The sequence below is a fragment of the Aquila chrysaetos genome, chromosome 20, assembly GCF_900496995.4.
Source record: "Aquila chrysaetos chrysaetos chromosome 20, bAquChr1.4, whole genome shotgun sequence".
NCBI lineage: Eukaryota > Metazoa > Chordata > Aves > Accipitriformes > Accipitridae > Aquila > Aquila chrysaetos.
Genome location: NC_044023.1, coordinates 4,901,892 through 4,926,541, shown reverse-complemented (window position 1 = coordinate 4,926,541; position 24,650 = coordinate 4,901,892). Strand labels below are relative to the sequence as shown.

Sequence of the window (24,650 nt, the reverse complement as noted above, 5' to 3'; positions counted from 1 at the left end):
ACTCCCCAGGACTCCCTGCAGGCTAGGAAGGATGTGATTGTCATCACACTACCATCTTGCCAGCGCTCTTTGGCGTTTGCTAAACTGAGGGCCAGAGAAAGAGCTTTATCCCTTCCCCTCTTTGACTCTACAAGTGACCTGGCCTGGGACAGATGTTCAAGGGACAGGGAGCCAGGGAAGGACTTCTCAGCCTGCCTGGCATGCAGGGAACTGTTTTATCACCTCCCTGCTTCCCTCCAGGAAGAAGTGTCTAGTTGTGGCATCAAATTCATGATGTTTGCCCTTTCCACAGAGCAGGATTCTGGGCGTGAGCAAAATCCACCCCTGTTCACAGTCCCAAAAGGCCACTGATCAATGACCTTGTGCTAAGCTCTTGGCACTGTCACACTCGGGGCTGTGCGACTGGTGCAACAGCCATGGGAGGCAGGATATAATTAGATGTATTTATTTGTGTACATCTTTGAGTCCTTGAGAGAAGAAGCTGAAAGACTGGCTGCAGGGCTGAGCCGCTTGGCCAGATGGGGCTCGGCTCTCTGCAAAGCCAGAGACTATCATGTTCTCCAAATGTGAAAACAAGCAGGATGTGCAGCGCGGACAGAAGAGCCCCATCTCCTACAGCACCCTACAGGGTACAGTGGCCGGGCAAGACACCCATGAATGACACTGGGAGAGAGCAAAGGCAGGGCTGCAGAGGGTATCAGAATAAGCCTATTTGCAGGACTCGGTACAAGCAGGCACAGACACACATAAATAACCAGGTCAGCTGTGGCTTTGCTCAGCCACCACCAGTGCTGTCTCTCTGGTTACCATAAGGACAAGATTTGCTTCATCTGAAAATCAGCATCACCTAAGTGCCTGGACAGGATTTGTCTCACCCTTGTGACATATGTCTGGGAAGCCAGAGAGCTCTGCACACATTTTGATGCCTTCCTGAGATGGGTTCAGAGTGAAGGAGCTTTAATGAACTCCCTTCCACCCGTCACTGTTTGCTGCAGCACTTTGCCTGTATCACCACATCAGCACAGCTCTTTTACACGTGGCACTCACAACCTCTGACAGCAGCTGTCCTGGAATGCCAGACCCCATCCCGAGGAGGAAGGTGCACATATGCTATCGGTACAGCAACTCATAGCCACCTCTCACGAGGGCTTTCCTGCACCACAGGAAGGAGTTTTGCACCCAGCAGTAGCACTGGGATGCAGCTGCTGCAGGGACATGTGGTTCTTCAGCTTCTGCCTGCTCCATGCACATCTACCTCACTTCGCTTTGGTCCCCACGCACCCGCATCACTCCTGCAACACCACCCATGGCACTGACTACTGCAGCGCCCAAAGCAATGTCACATGCAGTGACTCCATGCTTTGGAAGTCAAAAGCCACTCACCCCTGAACATCAGTGTCCACAAGCAGCCGGACCAGTATCCCCGTCACAGCCACAAGGATTGGGTAATGGTCCACGCTCTCCAGCCCTATGGAAGCAAAAGAGAAAGATAGAGCCGCTGCCACCTTATGACAGGCAGAGCAGGGCTGCACCGCTACTTCCAGACTTGGTGGCAGAGCAGTCCAGGAGGTAGGCACAATGACTTGGGTTCTCCGGTGGGGCCATGGGTTTCATGAAGGACAGAGGAGTCTTCCCCACTAATGCAAACCCCAGACTCAGGCACTGCTCTTATGATGGAGCACCCCTGCCTCTTCCAAACCTCAAGAGGAGAAGGTGGTCTGTCCCCTCCTAAGCAGGCAGGGAAATCCAGCTGCTGTACAGTAAATATAGGATGTCCATAACACAGTACCTGGAGCCAGTCTCTGCTAACAGGCCCAACTCAGTTGCTCACGGTCACCTCCACAAGGAAGACAGCTGATGTTGCTGAGAACGGCTTCCCCCAGCAATTCAGTGCACACTTTACTTGATGCAGAGCACAGCAAACAAGCCTGCTACCTAAACTGCAATCTGTCCATGGCTTTGAGCCTTTCAAACAGCTCCCACCTAACCTGTGTGAGCTCAGTGTCTAGCAAGACACCTCCCCGCCCAAGCACAACACGGCTGCCACTTCCACCGCAGACAGCCAGACCTTATGCATCAGCTGCCTCGTGAGGACAGGGATCCTGGAGGGAACCAGAGCTGCTGGGCAGACAGAGGCTAAGGGCCTAGGAAGAGCAACAATACTCAAATCCACCTGGAGGATTTACATGTCTTCTGAAGTCAGCATTTCTGCGCCAGTGTCCGAGACCAGACTGGCTTCCCAGCCAGGGATGTGGCAGGCTAGAAGTCTGATCCCATACACCCCTGCATCAACCTTCAGTACGAGCCACCCATCGCTTCCCAAGGGCATGCCTCCAGCATGTTTTCAACGGAGAGGGACAAAGAATTAATACATGGACTCACCCGGCAGACGGAGGTTGACCACTCTGTCAAACAAGTTCCTTTCAGCTGTCACACGGTTCAGCACCTGGTTCAAGAGCTGTGTAGGGAAAAGCAGAGTGGGTTTGTATTTTCTGGATGGGCCTTCCTGCGAGCAGCATCCGAAGAGCATACTTTGGGGCAGCATGTCCTTATAGTTTGGGCTCGGTCCCTGGGAGCTGGTGGATCCACAGAGGGAGGCTCACAGCACAGACCTAGCTTGGCCCTGGCACAGAAGGAGGTGGCACCACACCACAGTGGTTGTGCCAGACCCAAACCTCCCAGGGAAGAGTCATTCTGAGGCCAAGACACCTGAATCTCAGCATCTTCCACCTAAATCTGAATCCCACCTACAGAAGCCAAGCTACTTCTGTGGATAAAAGCTCTTGGCAAGTAGCAGCTACCATCCCTGGGACAGCCACAGCCTAGGAAGAGCAGGCTGGCAGCTGTGGGCAACAGCAGTGTCAGCGGGGTGAAGCACAGTCCAGGTCCTGCCCTGCCTGGAGCTGGCAGCAGGACAGACCTACCAGCCCTGAAGCACGGGATGAGCACAGAGAACAGTCTGCTTCTCTGCTTGACAGAGCACCACCACAGGCAAGGATTTCTGCCTATGACCAGCACAAAAGGAATCAACTGTAAAGACACTTAATTAGCCGCATTTAGCTCTCACCCAAACTCCCAGCGGGATGAGCAGGTTTGACACAACCACTGCAAGCTGAGCACTGTCTCTCAGATGCAGCATTCCTCTTCCCGTCACCCTCATGCATGAAGAGCAGAACGCTGCACCCCTCTGTGGGCACGTTCAGCAGCGGGACACGGCTTCATAGCAGCACCAGGATGCGAGGGGATTGCTGTAGCACCCTCCTCTCTGCTGCCTGTTCCCCAGCTTGCCTAAAGCACCTGCCAAGGGTCCCTCATTTTCCTCCTCACACAGTGATCCCTACAGAAATGCCAGGATCCCAAGCTGAGAACTTCCCTCACGATTGCTGTACTAGACCCCACTATGTCTTGCTTTGAGTCATCTGCTCATAGCCCCAAGCCTCAACCCTTGGATCAACCCAACCCTTGTGGTATAGGTAAGGTATGTATGACTGCTCCCCACTGGGCTGGCTCATACAGGAGCAGCCTGTCCTCAGGGCTTTCCAGAGTTGCTCATGCTTTAGAACAGAAACTAATTTACTGGAGCCTAAGGGGTGTTGTGGGTTGGAACAGGGCTGTTCCAGTCACCTCATCAGGGAAGTGGAGACATTTGGTATCATATTCTAGGACTGAGGGATAAAGGACCAAGACACCTGCCCAAACAGTGGGGCATGTTCCCTGTGAAGCCAGCTATACTCTCCACAGCTCTTTGCTCAGGTGTACTACACCTCCTCTCCAGATTTCATGGCACTGCTTGTCACAGGAGAATTCAGCATTTACTGACTGGAAGAAACTGGCCATAGTCCCTCTGAAGGAAGATTTAAGTAACCATCATCCTCCCTCCCAGTAGAGGTAGAAATCAGCTGTGGCCAGACTAGTTGCAAAGGAGGGGAGCAGTTGACAGGTGGAGATTTTAGGGAGCACTACTTGTTCTGCAGCAGCTGGGTTTGCTGTAGCAGCTTTAAGTACTACAGCATTTGCAGCAGGAGCCCCCACTTCACAGCACATCTGGAGAGAGGGCAGAGGGGCCCCCACGCCCCTTCAGAGGATGCTTCTTCACACCCCACTAAAGGACGATACCTGGGCAAGCCTCCGAAGGAGCAGCTCTGATGATGGGCGATTCCAGTCGAGAAAGATCTCCGGTGCCAGCGTAACGGTCATTTCCAGCACCCTGAGCAAGCTTACTGACAGGTCAAAGCAGGTAGCACACACTTTCAGCTGGCGGCTGTCCACAAAGTTCCTCTCCAAGCGCTCTGCTGCCTGTTGGATCTGCCAAGCAATGGAGACAGCTTAACAAGGTGCCCCTTCCCAAAAGGAGGGCTGTGACCCCCAGCCCAGCTCAGCTCCCATGCATGCCAGGGAACCGCTACACGCCCAGCCCCGAGAGTTGTGTCTTGAACCTCGCTGCACGTAGGACATGGGCACTCATCAAGTGCCAGACGCCGCAGCCCCGGGTGGCACACTCACCTCCTGAATCATGCCGATGAACTCGGAGAAAGCCCAGTTCAGCTGGTTAAGGACGCTGTTGAGGAAGCTGGGGGCCAGGTCGCGGTCGCTGCGGAGCAGGTCTGCCATGTGCCGCTGCAGCAAGGTGGAGGGACACGGCTCTGAAACCAGACAGCGACAGCGTCAGTGGCCTGGTCCCGCAGCGGCCGTGGGTGGGGGGTGAGGGCAGGCTGGGAGACCAGTCCTGGGCTTGGTAAGTGTTGGCTTGAGTCTTACAGTAAGCAGAGATGGCAGGGCACTGGGAGCCAGGGTGCAAGGACTATTCTGAGCAGCAATCTCGCCTGTTGGGCCTCCAAGCACTTTTTTGCAACGCCAGCCTGAATTAACCAGGGAAGAGCCCTGCGTGCTCGCTGCTGTCCATGTGCACAGGAGTGCTGCCCTGCAGCTCAGCATCCCTCCCGCTCAGATCTGCAGAGGCCCACAGTCAGCTCAGCACTAATCGCTCCTGATACCACTGTGGCAGCAGCTGCCCGGAGCCAGCATGGTCACCCCTGGCCTCACGTGGCCGTGCCTGTCTGCCTGCATCTGAGGAAGAAGGTACCTAGTAAATCCCACTCCTGAGAGGCTTCTGCACGGAGCTGGGGCTGGCTCTGCCCTCGGCAGGCTCAGGCAGAGCCGCCCGTGTTCCCCAGCCAGGTTCAGCCCAAGCACACACACGTCCTCGCTGTACTGTGCCATCTTGCCTCTGGGCTTTTTCACTATCAAGAGCCCAGATGGGAGCAAACCCAGCAGCAGCCAGGAAACACAGTCAGGGCTGTGTGGGGCACTGGTCCCCATGGACAGGCAGGGAAAGCAAGGGGGCACAAATGGGATGGATGCTTCTCACTAGCAGAAGGACCCACTGTCAGTGAGAGGCTCACAAAAGCATTCAACACTATGAGGGAAGGGTACCAGAGTTCAAACCACAGGCTAAAATTCAGTGCTTGGAGAAAGAAACTTGAGCAGATTTACCAAATATAGGGAAAACACCCAATCTACCTACTTTTCCCTCTACTAGAAGCTATTAGTAAGTAAAAGCAGATGGAAACTCTGGCAGCACCAGCACTGTGGTGCCCAGAGGAACAAGCCGTGCTGTGACTGCAGGTCTTTGGGGTGGCAGCCTGCTCAAAAAGCCACCACGGGCAAAGCAAACACAGGGTGACCTCCATCACATCCCTAGAGATGGAGAAGTAAGGCGTAACTACAAGCAGATTGCTAGCTGGGATTAGCAAAGCCAGAGAGGGATGGCAGGAGACCATCAGCTCAAATGGGAACAGGATAAATTATTCTGTAAATACCCACTAGCAAGTGCAATCAGCTTCTGTTGTTATGGAGGACACATGCTGATGTCTCAGTGCATAATCCCTCTGGGCAGGCCAGTGCCCTGGCTTTGATCCTGCCTAAAAGCACATCTTTGGGAGGGATTTCATCACAACAAACGTCTTTGATGTCCTACTCCCACCCGCAAGTACTTTCCCAGCCCTTGGCTACACGTGGCTCGGGGACTGCACAAGCCAGATGTCCTTTTTACGTATTTAGTGGTCCTCAGTGGATTTCTTGCTCAGTGTCCCCTGAAACTGTGTAAGCCTTTAGCATTGAACATGTCCTGGAGCAACATTTCACAGCTCAGTTGTGTGCAGCAGAAGGAATTCGGATTTGAGCTTGGATCCTACTCGCTTTATTTGATATTTATTCTCTACAACCCCCTCTTTCTGCTGGGTGAGACAGCAAGATGCTGCTCTCCAGTCACTTCTTCCAGCTAGCCATGATTTCAGACCTTTATGATAGTCTTTCAAACGGGAACAGCCCCAGCCTGTTCAGTTTCTCATACAGGAACTGTCACATCTTTGTCCCCTTTGCCATCCCTCCCTGAGCCTTGCCGGTTCTCCCAGATTTTCTTTGGAGAGGTGGAATCAGAAGCGTACACAGCATCCAAACCACAAGCACGTGGCAGATTTGCACAAAGGCATAATGTGGTTTTGTTTTTGTTCTGTTTTCCTTTCCTCATAATTGCTGTTGTGTAATTTGTTCCTTTGACTGGGCATCAAGCTGGTATTTTCCAAAAGAATACAATAGGATGACAGTTCAAGGATAACCCTTTTGTAAGAATTACAGCTGAAGATCCTCAGGAACTTGCTGGTTGCAAGGCGCAAGTGGAGAAGCCCAGGAGTCAACACCGGAGCCCACCTTGTTGTCTTCTCTGTCAGTGATGGATGATGGGGCACAGCGTACCCTTACCAAATTTGCAGATGACGCTAAACGAGGGCCTTTGTCTGATGTGCTAGAGGCACCCTGAAGAACTTGAGGACTGGGACAAAAAACCTGATCATATTCAACAAGAGGGAGAAAATTCTGCGTCTGGGGGAGAATGACTCCAAATATCAGTCCTGGCTGGGAAACAATGGTCTGGGCACCATTAAAGGGGTTATGGAGGATACCAGCTTGAACAGGGGACAGGTGAGGGCTCTCACTACAACTAAGAGGTGGGTGATGGTAGGAGGATGTGCTCAGCAGATCAAGGGGAGGTGTTACACCTCTACTTGGCCCTGGGGATGTCACACCTGAAATACTGTGGCTCTTTTCTCAGAAGGGTGCATAGACAGGTCCCAGCGACCCCACCCTTGCAATCTTGTCTCTAAGGGTTATGCTCAGCTTGCAGCCCACTGATTTTTAATCACATTTTCACTTCACGTTCACCACTCTACACCTGGCGATGCTGAATTCCATCTACGTTTTCTCTTCCAGTCATTCAGAACTGAAAGGTCCTTTTGTAGGGTTAATTTTTTTGTGTCTTCTTTTCCCCAGCCTCTCCTCAACATGTAAAAAGTGCTTACTATTAAAACTGCTGACATATTAGTCTCCTTCCAGCTTTCAAGTCCCAAAGCAGCTCTAAGCAAGGATCACCACTCCTCACGGATGAGCTCTGCGGGTTGTCCTCTTGGTCTGTTGCCAAAGCCTCTTTTACCAATGTTTCAAGTCAAGACGGATCTCAAAATGAATCGCCCAGCCAAAGTCCACCTCATTTGAAGGCATCTTTGGCTTTCTGAAGGATGCTCTTATGCTTGTAATAACTTGCTTTATCCTGATTTTTAGCCAATGACTATTTCCTCATGGTCTTTTTCCAATAAGTGGTGTGAATTTGCTCCAAACCTCCAATTCTAGGTTCTTAAATGCCTTCCCTCCTACTGGCAAAGACTGTGCCAGTCTATAAAAGCATTAAAAAGTGGTGCCTCTTGTCAAACTTCTCCACAGTTATGTAGGGTTTTTTTAAGGTTTTAAGCTAATACCAGGAAACAGTGGTCTTCCTTGGCTTTTGTTGCTCCCAAGGGGATTCTGAATCTAAAGATCACTGCTACTCTTTCTTTGAAAGCAACATAAGGAACCAGCCCTGGAATACAGCAAGAGCAGCTTTGTCCCTTGCATGAGTTCCCAGACGAGGTTCTCCATGGGGCAATCATTAGTGGTATCCAGAAACCTAGCCCTGGTGCTGTGTTCATCTTCATTTGCAAGATGTTCACCTTTGCTGAGGCATTTCCACCCACCTCCTTTACATCCCAGTTACCACTGCCCTCCTGGGTAATGACACAGCCCTTACGTGTGCCATTTCAGACAGGGACGTCATTTCATAGGGAGTCTGTGGATACTCACTGATGTGGTTACTTTCTTGACCCTGGCAATAGCGTGTCATTAGTGTTTCTAAAACTTGTAACTCCCTAATACAAAAGCCACTCAGTCTTGGCTTAGCCTTCATTATGACAGATAAAGATCAGTCACTGGAACAGAAATCGGTGGTTTTCCAAGGCCAGAAATTATGACCTCAATACATTTAATGTGGGCAACAGAGCGTGGCCCCAAGCGGTTATAGATATATCCGATGTTTCCACAACAGAAACTTCCCCACAAAAATATAAGCAAAACAGTCAGAGGAAAAAAAAAAAAAATCTAGGTGGGGGGGAAATAATAGTGAATAAAAACACAGAGTTCTTTAAGAATATTATTAGGCAGCCAGAAAGCCCCATTGCTACAGCAAGCACTTGGGTTAAAAGGTTCACTGACACCAGAATGAAGCAAAGACATAAGTTAAAATGTAAAAGGTAAAGTGAACATCATCAAACATAGCCAGTGGTTGATGAAGACAAGGAGAAAAGTGGTAATAGAAGGAGAAGACATAAAAGAAACATCCAAGAGTAACCATGCTACATGCAAAGTTTCTTCAACTATAGGAAAAAATTCTAGCAGATTAAAAAAAGTAGTAATGGGAGAAAGTCTAACAGTAGCAGAGGCCCATTAATAGACAGAGTTAAAAATTAATAAAGCAGACAAAGTGGAAGCCTTCAATAAGTGCTCCTACTAGATAATTGTAAAGAAGCAGGGTCATGTACTTTCATCACAGGAAGATAATTATGTACTTTATAGTTCGCTAATGACCCAGGAAGATTTATAAAGGGCTATTTGTGAGAATTCTTGGTCAGCAGCCCAAGGGGGGCTCTGAATGCTGCAGCATTTACAGTAGAGTTGGGAGTGCAGAGGAAGAAAGCCCCAAATGGACCAGATTCAGAAGTAAAGCAGTTCCACCCAACACTAATCTGAACTTTTTGAAAGGATCCGGATGTAGATGTGAAACAGCTCCTGCTCAGTAGCTGTGGCTGTTGGACTGATGAAGCAGCAGTGAAAGAGGCAAGCTGGGGATGCAGCAATCCACATCACCGGTAAACTGCACTCGTTCAAAGATGTATTTAGAGAGGACTAAAAAGAACGCTGCAGGGTGAGGCAGAAGGAAAGCAAGCAGCATTCAGGGGATGAGATATCAGTAAGGCTGAGTGCAAGGCATCAGGATGCCCAGTGCGCGCTTGGGACTCGTGTGTGCCTCCAAAGCAAAGTGCTGGCAAACAGGCTAATGCAAATTTTGGCTCCGTGACTGGCAGATCAGGGAGGTGTTCCAGGCAGCATGACACTGGCAGCTCTGGGGCTGCTAAAAACATGGGAAGCGTGAACACTGGGGCTCACAGAAAAGCAAAACCCCTTCCTGAATAAGAGACAGAGGCTGCAGTTTCTTTTCACCATTAAAAAGGACCCAGAAGTGAGTTTACCCTGGTCCACAAGCACTTTTGAAGAATAAAATGTTTTAAGGCACAGAGTTTAACCCAGCAGAGAAAGGCAGAGCAGCAGCAGTGGAAGACAGAAGATGAGGTTAGGTACATTCCCATGAGGAAAGAGCAATGGATTTATTTCTGAGGGTGAGGAACCACCATCAGAAGGGGTTGGACAGTTCAACTGCCACCAGCTGATGCTTTTGGTGTTGTCAGATCAAGACGGGGTTTCTTCCTGAAAGACATCTTTAGCTTAGGCAATTTGCTGGACTCGGGAAGGGGATGTGGGTGAATTCTCTGGCTCACATTGCACAACAGCTCAGCTAGATGATCTCATGGTCCCATCCACCTACCCTCCACCACTTGATGGATGCGTGGGCAGAAGGCCTGGAGCAGAGGAGCCCTGTGCTGCAACCTGAAGCCACCCTGCAGCTTGGTAAAAGCAAGACAGGCTGGGCCTGGCACAGGGCCACCGCTTCTGCTCACCGCATGCGTGCCGTAACAGCACCCGGCCTTGCCTGCAAGCTACGACGAAAGCAAAACAAGTTCCTACAGCAGCCACCGACCAGAACTGCCCCCGCCTCTGAACAGAGCCCCCGCCTGCTCTCAGGAGCCAAACTGGAGGCAGAGCCCTGCCTGCACAAGAGCTGTTTGGTGCCAGCGGGGCTAAGGAACAACTCGGGGAGCAAGCAAGAACACACGCGGCCTTTCTGAGCCTCTTCCCCTCCCTGGGCTAACCCAGGCAGCCATCGCATTGCTCACCATCGGTGAGCACAGGCAAAAGGCAGCATAGGAGACCAGGCGATCTGTGCTCTGTGTTTCATGGACATTGAGAGGCAGTGCCAGCACGCCTTCCCCACCTGTGCAGAGTCCTCCAAGGAAGCATCCCCAAAGCCGGACAAGGCTAGAGCACCAGAGAAAAGGCATTTGCCCAAGCTCCCTTCAGACTGGCCTGCAGAAGCAGATCCAGACAAACAGGGATTTCCTTCAGCTCAGCAGTTTGTCCCATTGTCCCTGCCAATGCTCAAACTGCAACAAGGTGAAGACTGATGGGTGGGATGGATGGGGGGGGTCATCTCCTCCTCCTTCCCTGGGCAGCATCTCAAGGACACCTCTGAGTCCCCTGTCCCTCTTCAATTAAATCAGCATTCATTATTGATTCGGTTCCACCTTAAAATAGCAATCCCAGGAGCAAGTCCCCAGTAGCCAGCCCAGCCCACGCCAGGCTCAGACTGTGTGGAGCCACTGGATATGGATGGAGAGAGGCCTCGAAAGCTGAGGAACTCTGCTCCTGCCCCAGAGCTCCCCAGGATGGGGGGAGCTCAGTCACCACCCCATGGGACTGGTGGCAGCCACTCGGGGGCTTGTGCGGTAGGAAGGTGAGGGGACAGTCATGAGGTCCCTCCTGCACGCGTACCAGGGCTTCCCCATCATCCTCCAAGGATGAGAGGAACCCAAGGCTGGCACAGCCTGCAGCAGGGCTGTGACCCCAGAGGTAACCCTGATAAAACAGGTGCAAGAGTGGGTCCATGACGCAGCCTCAGAGACTACCATGGGCACCAGCCTGCCTGGCATCTCCCAGGGATGGAACTGGGAAAAACGATCATTGTGTGAAGCCCTCTGCCCCCAAAGAAGGGTCTCTCTAGACAGAAAAGGGGAAGGAGGGAGCTTTCTAAAGCTACTTCACCAGACAAGAGAGGGTCACACAACAAACTTACTCTGGAAACTAGCAACAGAGAGATCTCCTGGGCACCCACAGGCAGGAGAGAGAAAGAGAACAAGAGTGCTGTTAAAACAGAGACAGGCAGCTCTCCCCACTGGATGGGGCTTAGTGCACACCTCCACATGCTGCCTGCCATGTCAGTCTGCAGCACCTTCTGTCCCCATCCGCGTGCAGCTCTCCAGGAGCAAGGTCCGGCACAAGGCCTTTCCACAGCAGAGGGGGGTCAGGAATGTATCCGGACAGGCCCAGACCGTTCAAGGGTGAAGCTGGGTATGTGTTCTTCAGCTCAAGAAAGGTACCTTTGTCCTCCCCACATCTTTCTCAGCCACAATAGAGCTGAGGAACCCCTCAGTTTGGTGACAGTGCTGAGAACCAAACTGCAGTGCCAAGGGCAGGACAGGCTCTAACAGGCTCCGAGAGAGATGTCTGGTTAAAACACTCCCTGCTTGCAAACTTGTCCAGTACCCTGCTCTTTGGGCACCCTCTCCCTCTCACAGGGTACCTACTGCTTGGCACACTCGCCAACTCTTCCCCACAGCAGCTGCTCGCTGCAGACATCAGAGAGCCTTCTCCCAGGCTTATATTTTGGGGTAAAGCTCTGGTAAGGATGCAGCCCTGGGCCTCTCTGCTCTCCTTTGAAGGGCAGAAGCCCTCCTCGTGATGGATCTAACCCACCACCCAGCACACAAAAGAGTCACCAGCCAGTGCAGAGAGGCTGCGGATGTCCAGAAAAGGAAATTCTGGCTGCAAAGATCAGGCCTGGATATTTGGCCAGGATCCCCCTGCTTCAGCAGCCATTTCACCAGCTGGCCTGGCCCAAAGTAAGGACAGCTGCTAGGGAAGAGGCTGGTCGTCCCTCACCACCCATCATAATCCCGAGTGCCCATGCCCTGCCCCACTCACTCTGCAGGCTGGGGAGGCTGGCATCCTCAGGCTTGGTTTTCAGCAGGTGTGGAAGCCGTGTGTATCTGTACCCAAAGCCACAGCCCTGGTAAAAGTGATAAGGAAAGATCTTAGAGGCTGGAAAACAGCTGGGGTTTGCTGCTGGGAAGTGAAATGCTCAGTGTCCAACCAGCCCCAGACGTTGACAGGGGCAGGGACGCAGGATGCTCACCCGCCACAGCCTGACAAGGATCCAGTTGGTCTGTGCCCAGGGTCGCTGCTCATAGGGAGCCAGGAGGTTCTTCATCATGGAGATCCGCCTGCCAGACAAGGACATAGGTCAGCCCAAAGGATCTGGGGACAGGGGATTAAACAGGACACACAGTAGGACCCATGGAGCTGGGGCAGAGCAAAGCCACTGGTATAAGGGTGACAGAAGGCTCCCAAATCAACTCCAGCACCCTGCTGCAGCTTCTGGACCCTCAGCGGTGCTTGGCAGCCCACCTGCTCCCCGACCCAGCCTTGCCACCACCCCAGCCCTGCCCCAGCTCCCTGGGAACAGGCAGGGCAGCACTTACTGGTCTTCTGGGATCCTCTCTACAGCACGCAGCGAGTGGGGGTAGCAGACGTAGCTGGCCAACGCCTGCATCAGGGAGTCACGGATGTCTGAGGAGGAATGAGAAGGGACTAGGCCAGGCACCCAAGGACACGCAGTATACCAGGGAGCACCTGAACAGCACAGGCTGGAGGGACTGACCCTCCCTTAGAGAGGCACACTCTCTCAGCTGATGTGGAAAGCGTGCTTATGCTCAGGCAGCTAAGGAGTAACCCCAGCCTGGACATGCAAGTAGCTGGGACATGAGTCCTGCTCTTAAAAGTGTATCCTAGGTCATGTATCTAACCCTGGAATAAGCAGGACACACCGGGCAAGGGCAGTGTCCAGCCTCTCTTTGTAAGTGGAGGCGTAAAGCACTCAACAGATTCAGCAGATAGATCTCAACAGAAGTCTGGTGAGCCACTGGCAGCGGGACCAGCCAGACCTGCACCATTATCACCCCAAAGGAGAGGAGTGCAGCTTTACCTGTGCCCACAATCCTTGAGTCAGCAAAATGCTTGGCCAGGATGGCAGCGAGGCGCATCAGGGTCTCTTCGTAGCCTGCAAAGAGAAGGAGGGAGCAGGGGTCACGCCAATGGCCTGATGGGCAGCCCTGTGGTCCCAGCATTCCTGTGGACACAGCACAGGCCATGGAATTCATTCCTGCTACAGCTAACTGCAGCTTTGTTTTGTTTCTAGTTGTCAAAACAGACAGCTGGAAAAACACATTCATCTCCAACAGAACCTCTCACCTCAGTCTGCAGAGTCTGAAACAGTTACTCAAGAGAAAGATAAAACCATGCAATTGAGTCAGACAGAAAGGGAGAGATGCCTAGTGCAGAAGAGGCTGAGCAACACAAATAACACCCTAGATCTATGCAGAAAAGCCATGTCCAGCCTGCAGGACCTGAAGAAATCTGCTACCGCTCAATTCTGCTGCTCTCAGAACAGCAGGCACAGCCCCCACTTAATGGATGTGAACACTTTAGCTATGTCTTGTTGGTGGGAACAAAAGCTCTTCTTACCTCCGCGGGCTCTGGAAAGCACAGAACTATTTGGTAAGAGCTCAGTGGGATCACTTAGCGAGGAAAAGCACAGAACAGGCTCAGAGGGAATCCACCTAAACACAGACTCTTGGCATCAAGTGGGTGGTCATCTCCATAGGAATGTATCCAAATCCCAGGGGGATTTGAAAGCAGTCCCAATTCCTGCACTCATGGCACATCTCCTCCCACCCAGAAACCAGCAGGCAGTGGCATGCATTGCTGGGGCAATCACATCTTCCAGCAACCCATCCCATTCCTGGTACCTACTTGGAAACAAAATCCATAGCTGCCAGTGGTTTTCACTACAGCCAACACTGTGATAGCTTCGGGCAAGGTATGGGCTCCCTGCCCAAGCACAACAATGGCTACGGCTCACCAGTGGGTACCTACTCAAGGAACAGCACTCGGCGCCTGCCCCACAGCACACAGACAATATACTGCAGCACATCACAACCAGGAAAGGACACAGAAGGGATGACACCCAACTACTACTACTTCACCATAAGGATGTGGCTTGCTTTAGACTTTATCAAGCCAGAATTATTAGCAAGGCATCCCCATCCTGTTACCTGGAAGTTCCTCCATGCTGTTTACAGGGCTGAAGTAGTTCTTGAGTGCGCTGTAGCTGTTCATAGCCACGCTGAGGTAGAACTCTGGCATGAATGCGAAAAGTGAGCCCGTCCTGTCGCCATGCTCGATGGTGCGGATGCACACTCGCAGCAGCCAATACACATCCTGCATCTTCTCCTGGCCAGAGAGAACACAACAATCCCCATTCAGTTTTGTCCAGCTTCTCTTCGGAGAAACACAAAAATCAGCACCAGTCTTGGACCTTAGAAACATCTCCATGTCTGAGTTGTGCCTCAGACCACTGCTCTAAGTTCATTAATGAGATCTGTGCCATTCGGTCTTTTCACAGAGCCACGGAAGTGTCAGGTGGAAGGAACAATCAGAGATCTCTACACCACCCTCAAGCTCAGAACATGACCATCACCAACGTGACATCAGATCAGCTGTGGCTTTGTCTCACTGCGCCTTGAAACCCTCCAAGAACTACTCCTTGGTAGGGCATATCTGACCACATAGGCCTGATCACAAAATCTAACATGCTAGTTTTTATTCCAAGTACATTGGCTGAAGGAAAGCAGGCACTAGCAAACCCAGCATAAATCTGCTGGAAAGAAAGCTGGTCCTTTGTAGGGATTAAATGGGAACAGGCTGAAAGCTGATACCAGCTCAGATCTTTGCAATAGGCGGCCACAGCCTTTCGGATTCTGTGCCAGCCATTCAACCAGATTTACTGTCCTGAGGAACATCAGCCTCTTGCTTCTCTAAGCAAAACTCACGGGGTCCTAAATTAAAAACAGGAAATTTAAGGGCATCTACATAACTTTAAGCTATAAAAATCAGCACCAACAAAGCCATAAAAAGAGAAAATATTATTTCATATCCTGCAATACCAAGAAATATCATAAGCAATAGCAATTTGCTTAAAAATAGATGGAGGAGAGTTACACTTCCAATTAAAAAAAAAATCTAAAATCAGAGGTGCAGATAAGTGATTTCATTTGCTTATGGCTTTTCTAAAGTATGTCACTCCCATCTTTAGGAGATTCACATGGGTTTGTCCTGTAAATTAGACTGAACTAGTGCAAATCAACTAAACTGACTAAAAGACATCTTTATCTCAACACCGACACACATCTCAGCTCAGCTGTTGCTTTCAGGATAAAAAGCAATTGTGCAGACAACTTTAAGGTAAAGAAAGCTGCATTGGTTTTATTAAGACTTGATAACCTCAAAACATCATTTCAGGTATTGCCAAGCTAGAAGAAAGCCTACACCAAGAGGATACAAAGATGTGATTACCCACAGTGTGATGGATAAACACAGCGTCGTAATAAAATAAGCTGAAATGGTGTTCCCACAGGGATGTTTTGAATGCAGGATTATCTACTTTAAAACTAAGAGTGTTTTTAAGCTGTAGCGCTCCCTTTCGTCTAAGCTTGGATCCCTCAGCTCAGAATAAACCAGTGACTAATTCCCCTGAGGAAGGAGCAGCCTCTCCCACACTCTGACACCTCAGCACAGAGCAGGACTTCACCTCTAGACAGGGCCAGTCTCTTTCTCTTCATCAGCATCAGCAGTGCCTGCAATTCATACAGATGTGTCCCTCCATTGCATACAAGTCCCAGGGACGCAGGAGTCCCCTGGGTGGATGGCTGCGAGATGAAGCCCTGAAGGTACAGGCAGTATGGACAAGCTCCTCCGTGCAGCCACATTCCTCTCCAGAGCAAGCTCACTCTGCTCCTGGGACACATTTCACAGCCCGAGCCAGCTAGTGACCTGCTCTCCCTGCCGGCCAAGCAGACCAAGGAAGGAGCACAAGCGGGGAAGGCTGTAACCTTCATTCCCAGATGCTGCTGATTCATCCAGAAAGGTGACACCGCACTCCTGACGGGAGGCGGGCACCTGCGTTTAATATGACAATAGATCATCTAGAGACACGAATAGTGTTTCTGCATGGGCCATCGCAGCAATACCTGCAATGCCACACTGGTAATGCCCCTCAGCCTTTCAAGAGCATTCCAGGAAGAAAGGTTTATTTTCTGGCAAGCACGGGCTATGCTAAAGCAGCTGGAGAGCTTCTGCAGCGCAGGACTATGCCTTGCAGTCCTGCTCTGGGAGTGAAGGAGGGGACGAGCAAAGAGCTCATGAGTGAGGATCAGCCACTGCAGCTCTGCCAGATGTGTTCACAGGAACTACCACTCTTCCCCTTCCTGTTTACATCCTGGGACACATGCAGAGACCCTGCTGTCACTGCATGTTCAGGGAAATGTGTCGTTTTCCCCAGCACAAAAAAAGCTACAAGCAGAGATAAGGCAAGGCAAAGTGTAAGGGAAGACAGGAAGAGGAGATAAGCGGAGCATAACAGCAAAACTGCTCATGAGAAAACAGACCAGAGACTTTGTCCTGGAAAACGGTGAATGCAGGGAAAAAGGGACAACCTGTGCAAACAGTCACTGCGTTACTAAATGCAGAATGCACTCTCTCTACGTGGGAACCAAGTGAAGAAGGGGGGAACATCTGAACAAAAGCCCTTGGGCTTGGATCCTGCAGATTTCAGGAAGAGCAGCACTAGCGAGAGCCCCCTGCGATGCACAGCCCAGGGAAATGGTTCACAGTAGCCTCTATCCTCTAGACATGCCCTGAGAACTGAACTTTGACCTGCACCCCTCTGTCCACGGCGCAGAGGCCTGATGCCCCAAGGATGCCCCAAGGGAAAGCCTACAGCACCATGCACAGCTCAGAACAGACTTGGCTGTGTCCTAACAAACGCTATGGGACCAAGCCTGGGACAGGAGGGGTCCAGGCCTAGGAAGGAGACTCTGATGCACAAGAAGGGAAAAACAAGCCCCAGGGATCATTGGCATTGCTCCAACACCAGGGAAAATGACACCTGGGACATGTGAGCCAAGCAGCACAGATACAGAGGCACACTTGCTTGGTCTTCTCTGAGCTGCCCACATTATGCTCCTGCCCACCTTTGAATAAATGGTGACGTTTATCCAAGCGAGGCGTCGGCTTAGGTGATTGAGCTTCTCAGAGAAGACCTTTTGGCTCTTCAGCAGTTCCTCGTGGATGTCTCTCCTCTGAAAAGAGTGCAGAGGTGTGAGGGCAGATGTCACTGGCATTTATAGCATCCTTTTTCAGAGCTGGACAAACAATGCAAAAGCAAATACCACCTTGGGGCTAGCTAGGGAGTATTGGCAGGAGGGAAAGAGGTCAGCAGCCTTTCTGCAGAGGGAGTGCAAATCAGTGCTACAAAGAGCACTTATCAGTCTCAGCTGCAGCCCACAAGGCCTGATGCAGACACTGGGCCAGTGTGGGCAGCAGCTTTAGGGTCAACTACTGTCAGATATTTTTTAATGCATGATCAGATACACTCAGTCTCCGGCAGCTGCAATAGGACAGATGTGTCCCCAGTCCAGCACTGGAGAGTCTCCACCCCAGGAGACCAGCTCCGAGGTGTCTGCAGCACATGGAGGTTTGCAAGCTGCCACGGCTTGTCTGGGAGAAGCCGAAGGGGTTGCTTCAGTCCCTCTGTTCCTTGAGGCAGTTGTACAATGGGTTGGCACAGTATGAAATGTGGCTGCCAGCTCCAGGCATGGGTTACTACCCCATCTGAGATATTGGCTGCACCAAGGCTAGAAATCACCCACTGTGCTTCATCCTTTTTGCCAGACACTGAGGCTCTACCAGAGAAGGACACTGGGAGTCCAGAGACACTTACCCTCTTTGGGCAGCGGCTGATTTTTTCCTCTGTGTCTTTCAGTGCCATGGCATATTCATTCACATCATCTGACACACCAACCATCTGAAAAACAGCAGATTCCAACAATAAATGAGGATAATTTTTTTCCCTAGACATACAAGCATGCAATCAGATCCCCCATAGGGGTTGGGAGAAGGAAGGGGCACACACAGTCACTAAATAAGCAGAAAACAGAGATTCAGTGTAGAAGCATGGCTGCTGGGGGAATGGATTTCTGCATAGCACATGCCACTTACCTTCCCAAGCTGCTGGTGGACACTGAGGTTGTACATCATCACTATCCCATCCAGGACTTCCAGGAGGGAGTTCTCTGTGATGGGCTGTTCTGGCTCCTCTGGGGGTCTGCCCAGTAAGAGACCCTCATTTCCATGGCTGCCTTCAACTGCAATGCATCCCCAAGACAGGAGAGAAGTTCTCAGCAAGGCATTTTGGCACCTCAGCTTCTGCCTGTACCTCTCTGAAGCCAAAGCCCTGCTGTGCCTCTGTAACTCAGTGCTCCTTCCCAGCCTGTGTGATTCACTGGATACACTAACACACCATTCCCATCTCACTGCCTGGATCAGGTTGACCTGCTAGATCTGTTCCAACAGACCCAGGCCATGCAAGTCCCACTTCCTCAAGCCCTGTACATGCTTCAGAGGCCTGCCTGGCCCAACCCAACAGCAACAGTGCTGCTACTGCACACATCATCCTCTGGCTGGTCTATGTTCAGAGCAAGCCTGGCTACAGCTGCCTCTGAATTACCGCCCTGCAAAGTCTCACTGCACTTGCAGGAACCAAGGCAGCATCTCCTTAAACGCAGAGAGTGACAGCATCACCGGTGTCATGTTCAGAATGGCAAAGTGGTTAACTGTGGACTTGTGGGTGTCAGCATGCCCTGGGAATGGGAAGGAGCAATGCTGGCAGTAAATAGATTGCATTCCTCTTGAGACTACTGGGAGCTGGAAGACGCCATTCTCCCAGGGACCACCTGGGCCATGCTACCACTCAGCAGAAGTACTCACTGTCCTCCTCTGTCCGCTGCTCCACACTTAGCGTGCGCACTTTGATCTTCTCCAGGGTGCCAAGAGGCCGCCGCGGGTTCATCAGGCTGACGGCCGCCGTGCTGAGGAAGCGGTTGGCACGGCCCAGGGTGGGGGAGCTGAGCCAGCCAGGTCTGGCAAGAGCTCCACCAATGGCCAGGGCAGCAGAGGGACGCTGAGACTGAAAAGAAATTAAGGGAGAAACAGTTCTAGCTGTTTGGCTGCCTGCTATTCCTCCCTTGTACCTGCAGGGATGTTGGTATAGATGCACAGTGTCCACTGGAAGGTGAGCAGGTACCCTTCCTATCATGGCTGGGCCAGCAGTGCCAGGTTAGCAAATGGATATTCCTTTTGCTAAGGGCACATGCCAGGGACAAGCAGCAGATCTGCACAGCAAGAAGCTGCTCTGTCTGCCGTTGCCTTGCACCCTTTCAAATGCAAGCACCAAGAGCTGCCATGGAGGGGAGGGGGCATATTCAGAGCAGCGGGTAGTGAGAGAGCAGAGCAAAGAAAATTTGGCTGCTCAAACTTGGTGCATCCAGGGCCTTGCTGATCTCCAGTGACCCTCATGCAAGTGCAGCTGTTCACCTGGTCGCCCATGGACTGGTTACAGTCCTGGCCCTGACACTGCCTTCCTCTAAAGCAAAGCTTTTCTAGCCAGAGGCTGAGCTTGCTGCCCTGGCACCAGGGCCTCTGCAGACGAATAACAGTACATGGCTCACCTGTGCTGCCGATGTTGCTGATTCCTCATCTTCATCCAGATCATCCATAGTCACTGCCTGCAGCTCCGCAGGGTCAATCAGGACATTGGCTTTTGCAGCCAGGTCATCTGCACAGAGCACAGCAAAGCAGCTGTGAATGCAGGACTCGCCCTTCGCTTCCCATGAGGCAGCCCTAGGCTCATCCTCTTCACCGCTTCCCAGCAGAGGAGAAGCAGCCAGTGAAGTTGGATGCTGCAACAGAACAAGCTCACCTTCCCCCCAGCTTCCTTATGTGGAATAGGTCTGTCCTTGCTAACACAGCAGAGACCAAGCAGCGACAGGTGCTGCTCACTCAGGACCTATTTCTGTTCCAGCTCCTACCAGCAACAAATAGAATAACTGAAGAACCAGAAGACAACCACCAGGGCCAAACTGGACTAGCGTAGGGAAGGAAACTCAGGGCCTGAGACCATTTTTTAAGCATCCAGCTCTTCAATGCTGTCCCATGATATGTCCCCAAGTCACTAGGACTGAGACTCGGACCAGAAACCATTCTCAGCCCAGAGGAAGTCTGCGCTGATGGCCATGCTGTACAAAGCCTGAACTTGTCCTCTAGTCCATAGCCCTGTCTTTAAAGCTGGTCAGGAAGACCTTGGTAAGAGACCAGAGGAGATTACAAGGTTCTCAAGTTAAGTAATCTAATTTTGAACAGCCAGAGATCAACTTGAGACAGGGAAAATGGTCCTAATCTTGCAAACACACTGGGGAAGGAGAAGAGATCTGAGCCAAAGGCAAATGCCACATTAGCCAGAAATGAGAGACAAACCAATCTGATGGAACAGCAAGGGGTTTCTAACCCTTCCAAAACGGAGGCTTTGAAAGTCTATTGCCAGAGTAGCGTGCTGCATACAAACACACAACTGCAGTACATACACAGGGCTGCTACTGCTTGCCTGAAGTGGTATACAGCACGTAAATCCTGGACATCCTTCTCACCCAGCAAAGCCAGGCTGACACTCATCGCTTTAACAGCGCCCAGCCCTTGGCTGTGATGCAGCAAGAGCACAACACCAGAGGGTACTTCCAGACTACCCCCTTCCCTCCACCAGCTACAGGCCCCATTCAGGGATATAAACAGTAAACTGTTAACTTAAAGGATGCTCCACCCAAGAGTTATGGTCTCTTCTTCAATGTAACTTGCACCTCATTAAAATTAAAGTCTCCTCTCCTTAAATTTAATCACAGTTCATTACCCACAGCTCCCTCCCTGGGATGTCTCTTGGGTGAACTCCAGCCAGACCTGGGTGCAGGTATTGGAAATGAGAGCACTTGCCTTTCAGAGTCTTCTTTAGATGAGACAGGAGACCTCCAAGTCGCTGAAGGTCAAAATAATCCACCTTCCCATTATAGAAGAGTTGAGGAGGGACATATGCCTCTAAAGCAGAGAAAGAGATTTGTTTTTTCCACAAGTCCCATGCACAGGATCCACGCAGACATGTAAGACAGACCCCAAGGCCCAGCCTGGACTAACATTTAGTAACAACTTTTGTTGTCATAAAAGCACAAGCCATTAAGGCAGAAGTGATTTTCACAATGAAGCAAGCATTAGATCCATGCAGAAACAGGAACAACCAATGGCCATCGACAACAAGCCCCCCAGCACTTCCTCCCTCCCAGCCACAGTCACTGGGGGAAACTGGATCATCAGAAAACTCAGCAGCTCTCCATGTGGCTACTCCAGCTCTGTCACTTAGTCCCACAGGGATCATAAGGCACTTATTGAGTCTACAGAAAGGGTCAGCCTAAAGTAAGAAAAGGGAGTGCCAAGCAGATCATGGCAGGACAGGCAAGGTGGGGTCTGAGGGTGCGAAAGCAACTGGCACTGACTTGGTTTCCCCTTAATCCCAGCCTGGGAACTACAAAACCAGACAAATATCTTCCCTTAAACTTTGACTATGGGATCACTGAGCTGCCCTTCTACAGACCCATAATCAACACCGGACTCTGCTCCAGAGCATACTGGGGGAAATAACAAACAGTACAGATGCCCCTTTGCAAGTCTCAGGTCTGGGTGTTAACTGGAATAGATCTGCACACAGGAATTTCCCAGAGTGACTGGGAACTACAGACACAGGGTGACAGAAGGCTCAAGCACCTGTGAGAAACACAAAATTTCCAGCATCCTGGAGAGCACTGCCAAAAGGCAAACCTTGTCCTAACCACAGAAATGCCTTGAAAGCTTCTCCTCCATGCCTTACCTTCACTGCTCAGTGCAGCAGGGGTCTTTGCCTTGTGGCCATCCCAGAAGAAACGCAGGGCAGCGATAAGCCGGTGCAGGAAGCACACCATGTACTCCGGCGGGCACAACACAGTCAAGTTCTAGGGCAAGAATGAGAGTTCAGTCACCACGGCAGGTGTGAAAGTCCATCTTAGTCCCAGTGGCCACATGGGGCAGGCAGAAACTTTGTGCTCTCAGCCTTGCCAGCATTTCTAGCTTCCAGCACTGGTAGAGAGCCCAGCCCTGATGGTAGGCAGCAGTTTCCACCTCTAGAAAGTCCTGGGCACTGAAATGACAAGCTGGTCTGACAGAAGTGGATGGATACCACGAGCTCTACCGCAAAAGATGGGGCTGATCATAAACAGAGAGACGCAGCTGAAGAAAGGGTTTCCTGGAACAGTGGATGCCTGTCTGCCAAAGCTGCAGGCCAACAGCCTGATCCAGGGCCAGAACAACAGTCCTCACCCAGGCAGTGAAGAGGATGCCAAAGCCAGCAGGCCAGCTGTGGCAGAGCACTCCACAGCCGTGCTCCCTGAGAGGTTTTAGGAGGACATTCAGCTCCCACCTAAGGCTGTTCCCAAGGACCGCTTTCCTATAAATCACTGCATAGGACTTGGATAAGCTGCTTTCCTACAAATCACTGCATAGGACTTGGATAAGATGCCTGGTTTCTGGCCTCAGATCTTCTCTCTCCTCCCCACTCCCTGCCATATCTAGACCTCAGCTGAGCAACTGCTGGAAGCAGCCCAGCCAAAAGGGCAGAGCTCCCAGACTGAAGGTGCCAAAGAGCTCTCAGGGTGAGGCTTGCGGGAAGGCTGGCCCTCTGACTTACCCCTCTGTTGCTAGCATTTTCCTGAAGAAACTTGCGGAATTTGTTTAGGAATATGTATCTGGAGGCTTCCCCCTGGCAGGAGGAAAAGCAGGTTGTAAATCTACGCCTTACAAGTCCTGTAACTTGGAGATACTGTAGCAAAAGATCCACAGAGCACTTACCCCTCCTCTGTCCTTGTTGTTCAGCAGCAGCTTCAGAATCTGAACCTGAAGACCTTCCACCACTAAAATGGGGACACACGTCTGCCATCAGAAAACAAGCACTGGAGAGCAACTACCCTTAACCCTGACTGCAGTATCCCGTTCCCCAGGAGAAAAGCTACCTCCTCAGCAGAGACGGCCCAGGAAGAACCAGCGCCAGTAAAAAGCTAATCCCATCACTGAGAATTTTCTCCTCTGCCACCTAGCAATAAATTCATGCACAGCTAATAAACAATGCCCCTAAAGGAGTCTCGGCTTGCTCATGTCCCATGGTGGGATGCTGCAGGTCTGTGCAGTGGGGTCCCAGCACTTGTAACCCTCCACCAGATAACAACATGGGTGGCCCCCGCCTCTGCAGCACAGCCCGTCCTGGCAGAAACACAGCTGGACTTCAGGTCATAAAGGGGCTTTGGGAACAGCTCAAGGGTTGGTCCCCCGGCTGCAAAAAAGGTATGGGATCTTGGCAATTTCCCTCCTTCCTCACAGACCTTCAATGCGTTTCTTGAGCCGCTGGCAGCCTCTTTCATATGCCCGCCGCCTCAGTCTCTCCTCAGCACTCTCCTCCTTCGCCTCCTTACTCTCCTTGCCCTGGGTGGGGGACAGACACTGATTAGTAGGAGATCACTGCACAGGGAAAATGTCTTGCCAAACAGAGAGCAGAAACTCCCTGAAACAACGGACCAGCATGTGACCACAGCATGCAGCACACCTGAACAGGCCTTCCCTGGCCTTGTAACGAGTAAGGGCAGGAGATCTTCCGAGGACACCCAAGTCAGTCTGTAATTCCTTAGATGCTGTAAGGTTCCCTTCCAAATTTGTTGCCATAGAAAACTGTCCCCCTCCCCTGTCCTGAACAACACACCCCAAACTTCCCCTCTAAGGGGACAATAAAGATGACACGGCAATGGAGAGGCTACAGCTCTCACACAGCTCTGCAGGGTCCACCAGTGCTAACGCAGCTGGAAACATGGACCATCCAATTTCCTCAGCCAGAAAACAATGGGGACAGCAGGCCACAAAATGTCTTCAGTCTTCTTAGTGGATGCACCCTTACTCACCTCCTTGGTGAAGCGGTTTGGCCACCACGTGGTGGGAATGAGCTCCTGCAAACCAGCCTCCTCCACACGCAGCGGGCTTTTAATGTAGAAGAACACAACCGAACGAAGCACATCGAAGCTGCGGCCAAGTTAAAGCAAGTACAGAAGCTATGTCAGGAGAAAGGACAGGGCACGTTTCCAGACCTGTAGTGAGAGACCCCTTTCCAAACAACCACTCAAAGTTCTGCAAGATCCAGAGCCTCCTTTTCCCGGGAGAAGCCCCACGCAGTTATCACAGCAGCTGCCCAAATGCTAGCATCGCAGCTAGACTGCTCTGAAAGTGTTTTTTCTCTAGGGACATTAGAGAGGTCAGGTAGAAATGAAGTC

The 24,650-nt window shown here is 51.4% G+C and overlaps 1 protein-coding gene across 3 annotated transcripts in view; it reads right to left on the bottom strand.

The window, feature by feature from the left end:
- The window catches only part of RNF123 (ring finger protein 123), a 52,938-nt gene that overhangs the window by 12,326 nt on the left and 15,962 nt on the right, over positions 1-24,650 (bottom strand). For 2 of the 3 annotated variants that reach the window (XM_029995903.2, XM_029995904.2), the window contains exons 16-36: positions 24,285-24,402; positions 23,715-23,814; positions 23,188-23,249; positions 23,027-23,098; positions 22,175-22,295; positions 21,250-21,351; positions 19,938-20,044; positions 19,198-19,396; positions 18,430-18,575; positions 18,152-18,235; positions 17,403-17,510; positions 14,427-14,604; positions 13,298-13,372; positions 12,795-12,882; positions 12,449-12,536; positions 12,238-12,322; positions 11,330-11,356; positions 4,504-4,643; positions 4,117-4,305; positions 2,383-2,458; positions 1,384-1,468 (exon numbers count right to left, since the gene is read on the bottom strand). In XM_029995903.2, coding sequence (XP_029851763.1) covers positions 1,384-1,468; positions 2,383-2,458; positions 4,117-4,305; positions 4,504-4,643; positions 11,330-11,356; positions 12,238-12,322; positions 12,449-12,536; positions 12,795-12,882; positions 13,298-13,372; positions 14,427-14,604; positions 17,403-17,510; positions 18,152-18,235; positions 18,430-18,575; positions 19,198-19,396; positions 19,938-20,044; positions 21,250-21,351; positions 22,175-22,295; positions 23,027-23,098; positions 23,188-23,249; positions 23,715-23,814; positions 24,285-24,402 — 2,250 coding nt within the window. The remainder of the gene's footprint in view (positions 1-1,383; positions 1,469-2,382; positions 2,459-4,116; positions 4,306-4,503; positions 4,644-11,329; positions 11,357-12,237; positions 12,323-12,448; positions 12,537-12,794; positions 12,883-13,297; positions 13,373-14,426; positions 14,605-17,402; positions 17,511-18,151; positions 18,236-18,429; positions 18,576-19,197; positions 19,397-19,937; positions 20,045-21,249; positions 21,352-22,174; positions 22,296-23,026; positions 23,099-23,187; positions 23,250-23,714; positions 23,815-24,284; positions 24,403-24,650) is intronic. The other variant, XM_029995905.2, reaches the window with a different exon arrangement.